At 42.2% G+C, this 14,658-nt stretch overlaps 1 protein-coding gene across 1 annotated transcript in view; it reads left to right on the top strand.

Annotated features, from left to right (window-relative positions):
- Positions 1-2,518: 2,518 nt before the first annotated feature.
- SHROOM1 (shroom family member 1) overlaps positions 2,519-14,658 on the top strand; it is a 12,302-nt gene continuing 162 nt past the window's right edge. The window contains 8 exon segments of the mRNA XM_009698077.1: positions 2,519-3,847; positions 3,896-5,308; positions 6,594-6,664; positions 10,215-10,796; positions 11,187-11,337; positions 12,571-12,843; positions 14,577-14,656; position 14,658. The exon segment at position 14,658 is cut by the window's right edge and continues 162 nt beyond it. Coding sequence (XP_009696379.1) covers positions 2,519-3,847; positions 3,896-5,308; positions 6,594-6,664; positions 10,215-10,796; positions 11,187-11,337; positions 12,571-12,843; positions 14,577-14,656; position 14,658 — 3,900 coding nt within the window.

Genomic DNA, 14,658 nt, shown 5'->3' on the forward strand with positions numbered 1-14,658 from the left:
CGAAAATTCTTCACTATGCTGCCGACCTCACAGTAAATCACAAACAGGTTGCTTGAAATAATGGGGGAAAGAAAAGAGATCTTGGGAAATAATGGGATAGGAAACCAAGAGACTACTTTCACTGATATACATGAACCAAAGCACAACTGTTACTTAGATTCTACACAAAGCTGTGAAAAGTTAGAGGCAAATTCTTGTCATAAATCAGGGTGGCTCCATTAAGTTCAGTGGAACAGTGCCAGCACATCCCAGACAAAGACTTGGCTCGGTCTATTAATAGCAACAGTCGAGTAATACAGCCGCTTGGAGAGATTCCACTGGAACAAAATTTTGTTTAAAAAAATGGAGATAAGAATGACAGAGGAATCTGCCTTCTGGCTCTCTTGTGGAATGTGGCTCCCATGGGGTTTGGTCCTGTGCACCTCCCAGCACCTCCAGATACCACTGAGCTTGCACAGCTCAGCGAGACCCAGCAGTCACCGTGGCGGTCCAGGTTTTCAGGTGCAGTCTCTTGGTTTAGGTATTGTAACAGCGGTGTGATAGCAGCTGTGGTACAGTCTGATTCTGCATTTAATGTCAGTGCAATCATTCTCTCAGCTGCTTTTCTTTCTCTGTAGCTTCAGAACATCCAAGGTTTTCCTTTGACCAGCTATCTAAGGTTTTTATTTCTTTAAATTCTTCAGTACCCCATGGTGGAAAGGTTGGGGAATGTCGTCATCAGCCATTGATGCTTCATGTTTCCTATGTGACCCTGTTATTCAGGGGTAGACAATTAAATTTCATAGCTACATTTTAGATCATCTCTAAAGAGAGAGAACTTCTCCAGGCATCCTTGAGTCAGTTTCTTACTGAAATTTCAAAAAAAACCCCACCCAAACCAGCAGAAATTGCTACTGTGTGGTGTTATGCTGTTTTAATTTCCCAGAAACTAGTTAATTTATTTACTGTACCCCACCAGTCCAGGTTCCCTTTATCAATTAACTTGTGTATTTTGGCTCATATCCATCTCTTCCTTTGGCTTAAAATGAATGATACAAGGACTGTCTTTGAAACAAGGCAGGAATGTGAAGTTTTTTGATTAAACAGCAACATCACCCTTGAAACCTCTCTTTCTGCCAGCTTTATGAGGCCTCACTGCAGAAGTACAATATTGGGAATGGCAGATCAAGGTCTGGTGAGTTCATCCTTTTCGAAGAAATCAGACATGTAATAATGTAGGATTTGGGAACAGTTTGCACCTCCTCAGAAGCTGTGTTACTGTGGAGCAGCTTGTCAGTGAAGATTTTCAAGAAACAGGCTGTTTTCTAGACTCCACAAAAATTGTGTATTTGTTGTATGTGAACTCTAAGCTGGTGTTTTTTTCTAGTACATTTGATATGTTTGCAGGGGAGTTCCTAGCACCAGTCATAAAAATATTTGGCTGTCTTTTAAAATCTGTGATTTGTTACTGACAGCAGAATCTCTCATCGAGATACTCTGACAATCTCTCATCAACCCACTTTCTGTAAGCCTCTGGGAAAGGTTTTCCAAGATGTGTGTTTTTGAGCACAGATGGAAATGACATGGAAGCTCACTTAAAAGACAAACCATTTTCATCATGTTCACAAAATAAAGTAAGATTTGGTTCTTGCTTCTCTGAGAAACAATGGAATCCTTTAAGGAGGGGGGGAGAAGGCTGATAAAACTGATTATAATCATGATTTCTTCCTATTTGATAAATCTTGTGGATTAATCTGTGCACTGCTTGTTCATACAGTTATCCATGGGGCACTGACATGTCCAACTAACTGTCCATGTGTTCATATTTCACTGTGAGATTTTCTGAAAGGAAACATGGAGGCACTGGTGTGGTTTGGGGCACATTTTATGTAATGTCATCGCAGTCATGTCATTGCAAATCCCCATGCTGTTTAGATGCATCTAATTGAGAGTGAAGCACCGATCCATGGTTGTGAGCATTTTTGGAAGCACAACTCTAAGTCAAGTTGAAACTTCGACCAGCCAGGTGAACATTGTATTTAAGCACCTCCAGGATTAGGCAGCATCTGAGCTGGGATTTTCAACCCCTCAGATTTATTTCTAGGCAGATTCAGAAACTAGTTTTGATTCTGGACCTTGATGTTTTGCAGTCATAACGAGAGGGCATCTTCTAATTGTATGTATGGTCTTTTAGATTTAGTGAAGATCTAGAGAACTCTTGTTATTAAAGACTTAGTCGCTCTGTTTGTGATAGAGGAAATGATCACTCTGAGATCCTGATAATTACCAAAGCTAGAAATTTATTTCTAGTTACTCTAAATACTATTTTCAAGTTCTAATTCTGAGCACATTTGCAATGCTTGCTACCTGATTTTCCCCAGGTGCAGTCAGAATCCTCCCACTGAGTCTTTTTCACATTTCTCTTTCTTTTTAGGATCCTCTAGATATTATTGGGATGTGACTCCAGAGAAGAATGTGCTTTTCTAACAACTTGGGTGTGGACATTTAATCAGACCTTGGTTTCTGTAAATGCTGCAACATGGCTTCATCTGAGAATGAGATAGAAAAGTGGACTCACAGGCAAGGTGGCAGAATTGGAGAGCTGGTAGAGCCTGTGACCTCTCCTGAAAATGGTAATCTTTCGCCAGTGAAGTTGATCGGCAGTGTAGACCATCTCTTGCACCTCCCTGGTAGAGCAGACTCTGCTTACAGCTCTTTCTCAGGGGGGTCAAATGTTCCAGAGTATCCCACCCCATTGTGCTACGGTGAAAACTGCTATTTGCCTCCAGAGCAGGTACCGTACATGGACTCTGAATACGTCAGAGGTATTTATAATCTCAGTGCAGCAAACTCTGACCTCAGATGCCTGCATCCATGCAAGGCGCCAGGCCTAAGCATCCATAATAACTCTCACAGCACCAGTCTCGCTGAACACTGTGGAAGCACTCCTACCCGAGGGGCTTTAAATCAGGGACCGCTGCCTCTGGCGGCACCTCCGCCTTCTCCTCCCACGCAACTCGATAGCTGTAAAGTCCCCAGACACCTTGAAAACTCAAGAGGGAGATACAACTCTGGAAGTCACAGTCAGTGTAGTGTGCATCCAGCTCCTGGCATACAGGACAATCAGCTAGCAAATAGGGATGTACCATGGGGTCAACACAGGGATGAAGTTACAGAGCAAAATATAGTGGCTGCTAGGGGAAAGGCTCTGGAAAACAAGGCCCTTTCTTCTGATTCTACAAATGAGATATCTATATCAAAAATTCAGGGGTTAAAGATGGAGGAAAATGGAGAGTGGAGCCCATCCCAACAACCTATAAAGAGAAGCAATCCACACATTTTCAGCAGACCTTCTTCATTCATTTTTCAAGAATATTTAAAGACTGACTCTGTGGCTAATGTCCCTAAAATACTTTCTGCTTATAATTCAATTCATGCTTATAAAATTCCTGAAGAGATGAACTCCACATCCTATCGCTCGGTGTGTACCAACCCTAACGCTGTTAATGATACACGAGAAGACAAACAGTATCTCTGCAGTGCACGTAAGCTAAGTTTCAGAGAAGGAGATCTGCAAAACGCAGTGCCAGAACCTGGCCAACAGAAAGGATCCCTGCCCTGTGCTCAGTGCCCGCTCCGTGCCGAGTTGCATTCAGATGTGGATCAAGATGTGTTTGAGGACAGTTGTGACTCAAAATATTCGGAGAATGCTCTTCTAGTTAAAAACGCTTCCAGGAAGCTGAACAGTTGTACAGATGAAAATCAGTGCTATGACTCTGAAGGAAAAATTGGGAGTGATGTTAGGGAGCCACTCCTAAATCAACAAGCCAAAATGCAGAGATCATCGCTGTCCTGCAGCTACAATACTGTAGAAGCAGAGCACCCTCGCTGTGAGGAGTCGGATCAGGGAAATAAGCAACACTATGATAGTACTAGCCAAATGTCTTTTTTCAGACCAAAGGAAGATTCCACATCTCAGTCTTTACATGAAGTCAAGGAAGAAAAACAGGCTAATAACAGCAGTCCTGACCTTAGCACATACCTAGAACAAGAGGAACCTCCAGTTCAGAAATACCGACCCAGAATTCAACAACAGCTCTTAAGACAGCTTTGGAATGATCTTGCTGGTGAACAAATAACAAGGCAGACGACTCCCATGCTTTACTATCTTTCTGGGGGGAAAACCACCGCTATCCTGCACCACAACAAGCTCACCCACTGTCAGGAGGACTCAAGGAGCTCACCAAAGGAACTTCCAGCAAGCAGCTACTCTTTCTCAGCACAGTGTCTAGAGATACAAAAGGAAAGCAATCGGCCTCAAAGGACCAACGACCACCATCAGTGCAGTGCTGATGATCTCCTGCTTGAGACTGAAGATCTCATTCTCGGGAGTCCTGCTTCATCCATGGATGAGAGTTTCAAGAACGACTATAGAGAGAAACTTAAAGTAGCTCAGAAGAAGGTTCTGAGAGAAACCTCCTTTAAAAGAAAAGACTTACAGATGAGTTTGCCTGTTAGACTGAGACAGAAACCCTCTAAAAGGCCATCAATTGAACATCTTAGGTCTTTCTCATTATCCAGTGCAAGCGAGGATGCCAAACCTGTTCCTTGTTCCACTTCTCATCTAGAATCCTTGGAAAGTTTCAAGAGAGATGAAGAAATTAAGAAGCCACAAACAGGTCGAATTGGGGGAAGGAAAAGAGTAACCAAAGAGCAAAAGAAACTGTGTTATTCTGAACCTGAGAAACTGGATCAGCTAGCAGATACAGAAGTATCATGGAGTCAAGTCAGGGATGAATTCACTGAGCAAGATATAGTGGCAGCTAGGAGAAAGATTCTGGAGAACAGAGGGAGGGCACTTTCCAGTTCAAGTATCTCCAGGACGGAGCTGAAGCAAATCCAGCATACTGCACTCATTGAATACATGGAACGAAAGATTAATCAAAGACCAGGTAGTTCACAACACCTCCCGCTGCATAAGCTGCCCCTGCAGAAGAGGCCCTCGCATCCCAAATGGCCTCCTGGCAAGATTTCCAATCCAAATGAGAGCAGGAAGATGCAAACCAATGAGGTTTTCTGCCAAGTTTTCTCAGAAGAAAAATCGCCAGATGTTTTTCCTCCTCTGGCTTTTGTTCCCTCGCTAAGCATGACCAGCAGGTGCAATCCCAGCTCTGCTGCTGCAGCGACCTTGAAGCATGACCCATCTCCCAATGCAGCCGACGAGAGCTGCGCCGGCAAGTGTGCATCAGCCGAAAGCCTCCCGCAGGCAGGTGATCCTGCATCTGGGGGAGCTCGCGAGAGGTCAACATCAACTCCTCCTCCCATCCAGGTAACAAAGATATTAAGACAGTAATTATTATTTGAGTCCAACTTATGACTGTCTGCCTGTTTTAGAGAACTGTGGGACTATTCACATGAAAAACTGCTGAACATTACAAATGAGGAATTAAGACTTGATTTATTTATTTTTTTTTTTTTAGCGTGCAGTAGAGAGATGATAGATGCAGAGGAGAAGGCATATTTGCTTAATCTATAGGAAATGCCATGTAACTGTTTGAAAGCAAAAGGCATGCTGTGCTTTGCAGTGTGCAGGAGAAAATTTGGGAGGATTCTGAGAAGTGCTACCCACTTTAACATGTTATGAATTTATGATTGATGTAACAATTCATTGTTCTTGAAAGTATTTTGTAAGAAAGTATTGAAGACAAACAATGTGTTCTTTAATGTGAAAAATTGCAAGAGAATTGTGTGTGGATGGAAACTTCCTAGCAGCTGACTGAAATGCATACTCAGTGTGGGAAGAGCCACATGTTATCATTCAGCAAGTGCAGAGGTAAAGGCAGGGAAGATGAGGAGTGTCTTGCTTCAGGGGACATGCTGTGCAAGTGCCATAGGCTCTGCTCGAGGGCTGGACAACGCTGGGCTCACAAGGGTCCCTTCCAGAGCTGCAGAGGGGTCTGCGTGGGCTCTGGCACTCGGAATACGCATTTGCAGGGAACATGTGCTGTATGCAGGATGATGCTGTTTGTGTTTCAGCAGTCACTGCTGTTAACTAGAGCAACTTCATTAGAGCACTATCCCCGAAAAGGTTATTATAGCGAGATTTTTATAAATGACCGACATTTTTGGCTCCTGAATTTGAAGGACAGTAGCTGTCAATATTGTTATCGAGGAGAATAAAGAAGATAAAAGGGTCAGAAAACAAATAATCTAATATACTACTAAAATTACCCAACTGAAGAGGCTGACCAACTTCCACCAATGCTGCCTACTTTCTGAATTCTGAGAATAGAGGATATATTTTGTTGCCAGCTGTTCTTTGGTTTTCTAGGAAAAAAAGATGCATACTACCTAGGAAGAGTATAGTAGCAATTTCATTAATAAAAAGAGGTAGACAGACTTAGAAAACCAAACCAAAACAAACCCACACCAACAAAACAAACAAAAAACCAGAACAAACAAACAAAAAGCCCCAAAAAGCACAAACCTTGGTGAACCTACTCAGAGATGTACTGTTGCCTTCTGTTTCTGGGGATGACAAACACGGGAGTGAAATTAAACAGCTGCCTAGTCTGCAAATGCTGGTTGTCCCAGTGTGCTGTTTTCATTTCCAGGACACTTACAGATGTGCTGGTGGTGCAGCGGCACCGTCTCGGCATTGCGAGAGCTGTTTCGGCACCTCCAGGTAAGGCTGCGAAGGCTGGGCCTAGGTAGAGCCTATGCCCAAGATGTGTGAACTCCAATGGCAGCCATGGTCCTCCGCTTCTGTCCTTGTGTCTTAGGATCTGTCGTTGTCCATATGGAAATATTCATCTGCTACACTGTTTGTTTCATTTTGGGACAGTGTTCAAAATAATTTCTACTGTGTGGAGCAAAAGTGGAAAATGCAGAGTGTACCTGAGCTGCTCTCCCTGCGGCAGACGCTCTCCTTCAGATGTCTGAGATTGCAGCTCCCTCATCTGAGCTCTGGCGAAAATGGCATCTGCGACAGCTCCAATATGCCCAGTCTTGAAAAATATGTGTGATCATAGAGTGCTGTAATAGGGGCTTTTGATGTGCTTTTTTTTTTAAAGGAAAAAAAATATTGTGCCATTTACACATGGCTAACTGTAAAGTTTGTAAACTCTCCATATGTGTTTTGCTTGTTTGGGGAGCATCAGGTGAGAAAACCATCTGAACTCTGTCTCAGCAAGGTAGTGATGCTGACACTTGTGTAGTAATAGAATTTCCACTGTTTGTTATTCAAAAGTTCCCAATGGTTTCTGAAAGCTTGTTTATCTTAGAGAAAAAAAAAGTCTTAGCAGATCAGCATGAATGTGACTGGAAGTTCTGGACAGAACAGTAGCATCAGAAACATATTTGATCATAGCTCTATAATATGTACTAAGCAATGAAAAGATGAGAAACCCAGAACTGGTTTCATTAGTAATTAATTTAGATTATAATTTTTGGGAAATAGCTGTAAGTACAGGTTTCATTCTGTTACAGCTGTATCTCATTTTTTCTCTTTGTTTTCCTCAAGAAAGTGCGCTGAGCTGTGGTAGGAAATCCAGACTAAACTGGGCACATTTGCAGTATTAATTACTCAAATAAAAGTTCCAGCTGGGACCAGCAGGAAGAGCAAGTTATGATCATTACCCCCACCAATAGTGTCTGTGAGTTAGTGGGAAAAAAGCTTGAGGACATTCTTCATTCTTACACATATTTTGCATCCATTCAATTGCACAATACAATTTTGAGGTAGTTTCCACTGATGTTATCCATTTTCTGTGATAACTGCTGCAGATGGTTTGTTTAGCCTAGAAGCTGGTCCTACCTCCTGCCGTTGCAATGAGGGCTGAGAATGAGTAAGAATAAGGCCTGGCAATGTTTGCAGTGATTTTCTTAGCTGTCTCTGTATCTCTTCTCTTCATCATCTATCACTCCATAAACATTTGTCAATCCATGATCACAATATTGCATCATCATCATATTAATTTAGGTATCACATTACAGCATCACTTTGCAATGCCACGGTGTTTTGCAGGGCGTATTTTTAGCACCTTTTCAATGGAAAGCTTTTTCCAGCGTTAAGGGCATTGTTAAATCACCAGAACCAAGTTGTTCAAGTCAAGGTCAAATGAGGTTTTTATTTTTAGTTACAGTGAAAAGGTGCACATAATAGATAAGATATCTCTAAGTGACATGGTTAGTCACTATCTACTAGGAACTGTAATTAAATTTCCCTTTGCCAAGCTGACTTCACTTTTTTGATGAAAAGCTAAAAAGGCTGTGTCAAAGCTGACACGTAGAGTGTCTGCAGACCTGGAAGAAGGGAAGCTATGGGAGAAAATACTATTTCAGAAATAGTAAGACTTTCACTGCTGAGCCACAGCACAGCCCAGTTTGGTCCCATGAAAATCTTTATATCTTGCTAATGTCTGCTTGAGCTGGGTAAACATGGCTCAGCTGCAAACCATCCATACTCTACCCAGAGCCCCACATCTGTGTCAGGAAACCTGCCCAGACAAGCAACGGCTGGAGATAGTGTGGGGCTCCTGGGTTTAAATACAATAGCCCAGGCATGTGGAAGTTTTCCTAGCACAACAAAATCTACTGGTATTTTCTTACACACACAGAGTAGCTTCTAGATGTATCTTCACTGGAGTACTGCAGTCTCTACTGTTAGGCGTTATGACTCTTCGTCACTCTCCACTGGTCCGATCTCCTTTAGGAAAAGAAAATGCCTACCTTTTTATCTCCACATATGGCTTAGGAAAGACTCACACCATCCACAGAGACAGGGTTAATCAGTACCTTTAGGGGAAGGAAGGACTGGTTCTCTCCCAGCTGTGTTGTTTTTATACATGACCTTAGAGAAGGAACTAAACAAAGGTGAACAAAACCTGCAGTGAACTATGCTTGTTTTGAGGAAGAAAATTTTTGATTTGTGCCTGCAACTTTGAAGCTCATGTGCCAGGTTAACACAGTTAAATGTGGGCTTCTAAATCTTCCTTTCATCTAATCCCTCTAGTTTTCCTCACTACTGTCCCCTCATAATCCCATTAGGTTATGAAAAATTTTGCTAGAGGAAAAAATAGGTTTGTTCGTTCAGTCATGATTAATACTATAGTATTTATATATACAGATGTACTGACTTTTCACAAGCAGTTATGTGGATGTATACATGAACATTAGTGATTGCAGAAGATGGTCTGCGCATACCCCAGTCATCTTGTGTTCAACAGCACCCCTGTATTCTTGCAAATTCTGGTCCAAAGTGTATTTTAAAATTACATATAGCTACTTATGTTGTCATTGTGAATATAATTATTTATGCCCTGCAGACAGTAGCTTTTTCCATCAAAGTTTCTTCTGAAGTGTTGCATCAGAAAACTGAAAGCACTGGGTGAGACATGCATTGGCCAACTCAAAGGCAGAAGTTTGATCTCAAATGGTTAACTGAAGGGGTTTAATAAAACTTTTACTTAAGTCTAATGGCATTTCAAAACAGAAGCCTCAGATGAACAGTGTTTCCTCTGTGTTAGTGTTCAGTTCGCCTAAAGAGAAGGAAGCACTGGATGCCTTCTCTAAGAAGGAATGAGAAGTGGGGAAGGGAGTGATGCACAGGAGGCAGTGATGGTGTAAAACAGTTCTCACTCTTGGGCTGAAACATTCTCGCTATAGAAATAAGAAGGTGTAAGGAACAATACAGTAAAGATTTGCCCTTTTGCAGTATAGTCACTGTGTTAGAAGAGGGCTGGTGGAGGGAAACGCAAAGTGCCAATCATCCTCCTCGGTTACTGCCAGGTGGTTCCCAGACGTGGCCTGAGGAGGGTCTCGGCAAGGCCTGGTCCCCACGAGCGTCTTCTCCTGTTGGCAGCATGCTCACCAAGGCTGGTGGGGCAGCTGCGTGCATGTCATCCATTTGTCAGACAGCATCGGTGTGACATTTTAGGGCACTCTTTACCCCGTGGATTTATTTCAGAAAACATCTATGTTGGTCATAATTAGAAAATGAGAAATGTAATGGGGATTCAAACAATGTGGACTGGTGCAGCTAGACATTTCATATACTCCCTTTTTTTTTCCCAAGCAAAATTAATGGGTATTATGGAATCTGAATTTAAAAACTTTAATAAAAAGAGGAAGCTGGAAAGATAATGACAATTACCTGTAGCTGCTTAAACAGTCTGCAAAAACATCTATTGTGGAGGAAGTGTCTCAAATAAAAGGCAGTGTCTTCTTTCTTGTAGTTTCCATTATCCTGAGAAAGATGGATGCAAGAATCATGAATGTGAAGACAATGACATAACTGGACATGCAGGCTGTCAGGATACTAAGGAGCTGACTCCTGAAGGCCCTATTCCTGTCCCAAGAAGCAGAGGCAAGGAAGATGCTCAAGTAGAGGAGGAATGCAGAACTAAATTTCTGAATGGCAAGGCTTTAATAAAGTGTCCAGAGCATCAGCCTGCAGCTTCTCCAGAGCAAGTAACGTGCTGCCATACAGCGTTAGCTCAGCCTCACCAAGGAGACAAAAATACAGCCAAAGGTTTAATTGCAAAGGAAACATCCGTGCACAACAGTCAAGATGATATTCTCTCTGAGAGAGAGACAAATCTGCCCAAAAGGAGACTGCAGTCCCCTGAAGACCAGCGATACAAAGAACTTGCTATGGAGATCATTGCCAAAGACCATTCTCTGGTTGATATTCTCATGCCTCATCCTGTTAGAAAAACTGCTTTAGACCTGATGGAGGGTCTGTTTCCTGTTAACATTTCCATGCTGGATAAATCACACAGAAAAAAGGGAGACGTACAACATGTGCAGGAGAACAAGTAAGTAGACAAAACCAATTATCTAGTATTTTAAGCTATTTTAGTGCATGAATATCATGTATATACTAGTAGTAAGATGACTTGAGCATATTGGGTTTTTTTGTTTCATTAGCAAAATATTTTAGCTTTCTGATTTACATACCAAGAAATACCTGAGGCTGTGGGTATATGACAGAAGAAATGCGGTTCAGTGATACTTTATTAAAAGGGACTGTGACAAACCTAGGCTGCAAACCTTTTGCTCTGTATCTTTAAAAAAATTTGAAAAATTGCTGCTGTGAGAAAAGAGGAGAGTGATTCTGAAATCAAGATGGATAAAACCATGAACACAATGTTTGAGAACAAAACTCTTAAGTGTGTGCTATGGGTATTTATTTTCTGTTCCTATAGCAGAAAAAGTGGTAGAGATGCAACAGAAGAACGTCCTGAATCTGAACATGATGCCAAGCAAAGGAGTGAAGAGCCTACCTCTGAGGGAAGCCAAGTCCTGAACAGGAGCGGAGACAGCATAAATGACCTAGATGACGTCACGTCTAAGAAAGTATGTAGACAACTTCAGAGGAACCACTGTTTCTTCACGACAACAAAGTAGTTATTATGAATGTCACATATATTACTGTGGATATTTTCAGTCATGACTTTTATCCCAATAATAATGTTTCACAGATAACTTTGAATCCATTTTTGCCAGCAGGTGAAGTCCCGGCAAATTGGCATATTGATCATAAATGATGGTATTTAAATCCTGCCTGGTTTGATTCGGATCTCTCCTCCCACATACTTCAGCAGGTTGTCAGGGATGGGTTGTACCGGGAACAAGCATGCAGGGTTGATTCTACATTTTCTTGCAAGGCCAGCTCCTGTGCAGCAGCTGACTCACTATTTAACACTCAAATCTGATCTCAAAATCAGTAAAATTCATTACAATTGGCAGCCTAAATGAGAAATTTTTTTTATTCCGAGAGAACTGGCAGCAGTTTCTGTACGCTACAGTGCCCTATTCATTTCCATACATGCAGGGAACAGAGGTAGCTTGGACATAGCTGGACTATGACAGAAATACAGCAGCTTGGAAGGGCAATATGTAGCTTTGAAGAATTACATGTTTTTTTCACCTCTGTAGAAACCTGGCTATGTTCTGACCCAGGTGTTGACAATCTGCCTTCCTGAAACTACTCCTGCCATGCATGTGGTGATATTCTTCATTACCCACTGTGCAACTGCTGCTCCTGTTCACAGTGCCGTTGGCTGTTTTACAAAAAAAAGACAGAGTTCTTCTCCCACTCTGGTCTCGAGGCCTTTTTCCACATCAACAATTCCATATCAAACAGCCTCCTCTGCCTGCTACCCAGGCACTGTGTCTTGCTTGAATCACCTGTGGAACTGACTTTTTCTGTGCATATTGTAAATGAAATTCCAGTCTTGTAAAGCTTGGTAATAGAGCTGTGACTTCATGCTCATGTCTTAGCATAACCATGTGTAATCACGTTGTAATCTTTGTTGCAGTTCACTTCTGACTGATTGGAAGCTGTCTGAGCTAGGGATTATATCACCAGTTAAGGTGATTACCAGTAATTTGCTTTTCAGAGCTTGAGAATTAAGTAGAGCTCAGAAAATACTTTTTTTTTCTTTTTCTGTCCCAGAGCTTAAAATTATTTTAAAAGTCCAAAATTTGACAAACACGATGTGAGGAAAATCCATTCTCTAGAAATTATATGGATTCTCTGTGGCAATAACAGCTTTCTATGATTTTTTTTTTTTTTCCCCTTTGCAGCTGGAACTCATCTCCAGCCTCCGATCAAAGCTGCAGACCCTGTGGGAGGAAAGGGAGCTCGTCCTATCTGAGGCCAGGGAGTGCGCCGAGCGAGGCGAGGAGCTGGAGGCAATGGTGCGAGACATCTGCAAGCCCAATGAGTTTGAGCGCTACATGATGTTCATTGGTGACCTGGAGAAGGTTGTGAGCCTGTTGCTCTGCTTGTCCAGCCGCCTTGCCCGCGTCCAAAATGCCATGAGGAGGATCGATGGTAACACAGATGCTGAGGAGAAGGTGAGTGACAAGCGAGCAGGGTATTTAATTTGTTTTTTTCAGTTCTTTCCAGGTGGGGCTGTGCTCACCTCATTTGTGCTCTAAACATTAATAAATTATACACGAATCCCAACCAGCCATTGCCCAGGCAGTGTTTAGTGCCACATGATGGGCTGTGTCTCTGCGGCCAAAGCAGAGCAGAGCTCTGGTGTGGAGCTGTCAGGGTCAGTGCTGGAGAAGAGAAGGGCAGAGCAAGCTCTGCAGCTGGGTGCTGGGGGGCAGCAGCAGCAGCAGCAAAGCCCAGAGAGGGTCCCTGCCAGAGGGGTGGCCTTCAAACCCTCGGGCAGTAGCTCCAAACCTGTGCTTCAGAGGGCTTTTTGTTGTGGGGTTTTTTTTTTCCCACTGGTAATTTCAATGCAGTAATTTCTGTCTTTGAAATCACATTTCACTTAATGGGCTTGTCTCAACTCTAGCGAGCAGGAAGGAGATGTGGTCGTAACTTGAGATAAAATTCCCTGTAGTTTAACTCAACTAGCCAGTTTTGCTGGAAAATTAGGAATTGTCTCATGTCACCAGGAAATCTTCTCAAGTCTGAAAAGTCTGTTTTTTGCTAGAGGAGACAAGCCAAATTTATCTCAGGAATGATGCTTTCCTGCTGTCCTTGTTGCTTTTAGACATGTTTTTATCGATACAATACCTGCTGTTACCTCTCATTTGGAAATCAGAGAAGCTCAGAGTTAGAAAAACTGGGATTTCGTGGAGCTGTGCTGCTGCTGACCTGTAGCGCTGGAGGTTTATCATAGTTCACATGCAGAATGGTAAAAGAGTCCTGCCATGCAGTGTGATAAGGAGAATCTGGATCTACCTGCTCCAAAATGTCGGTCGTGTTAACATGAATAATTTTGAGCGGTATTTCACCCTGACTTTGGCTTTGTGGTTGGGAGGGTGCTGCTGTTTCTTTAGTGTTATGTTTATACTCTTCATAGCAAATACATTAAAATAATTTATTCAAGAATTTGAGTAACATGCTCACTAAAGATTTGGTTATGTGCCAGCATTTTTACAACCATCTCCCAGTTGCTGCAATTGCCCCAATGTTAGCAAAACTGGCAGGCTTGATCTTTGACTCCCTTTTTAGGGTGTCGATGGTGACCGTTGCTCTGTGCTATATTTATGGACACTGTCCTGAAACTGGACATTTTCCAGCAGTGCTACCCCTGTGAAAATCATTACAGCTGAAAGAGAATTAGCTAAAATATGAAAGGTATTAAAATCCTGTAGAACAGGCAAGGCTTGATTCTTGTGGGTTTGTTAAAAAGAAGCCTTTGATGAACAGTTACTGTCTGCATCAAAGTTACTTTATCACACGTACCTTTTAATAGAAGTCACACTGTCTTTTTAATATGACATTGGCAGTCTGGCCATATGCAAAATACAAAGATACGTGCTTTAAAGAACTTCTAGTTGAATGAAGATTGATACAGGATACTTCAAAATTACCAGAATGTTAAGTATATTGATTTTTTTCTTGAGGGCAGCATGGAAGAAGTGAGCCTTGCTGGGGTTTACTGCGTATCTTTGCCTTACAAGCCACAAGATATGAGTAATTCAATCGAGAAAAAACTCATGTGGAACACAAAGCCCACAAGAGGAAGCAATTAAACTAAATCGACTGTGGCTTCCAAATGAAGATCTAGGTCTGCCAGGAATGATGAGTTTTCATAGTGTGCTGCTTTGTTTTCTCATTCTATTAGCACTCACTGAACGAACGGCACAAGCTTTTGTCTCGACAGCGGGAAGATGCAAAAGATCTGAAAGAGAATCTAGATCGTAGGG

Source organism: Cariama cristata, unplaced genomic scaffold, assembly GCF_000690535.1.
Source record: "Cariama cristata isolate BGI_N322 unplaced genomic scaffold, ASM69053v1 scaffold17480, whole genome shotgun sequence".
Classification (NCBI taxonomy): domain Eukaryota; kingdom Metazoa; phylum Chordata; class Aves; order Cariamiformes; family Cariamidae; genus Cariama; species Cariama cristata.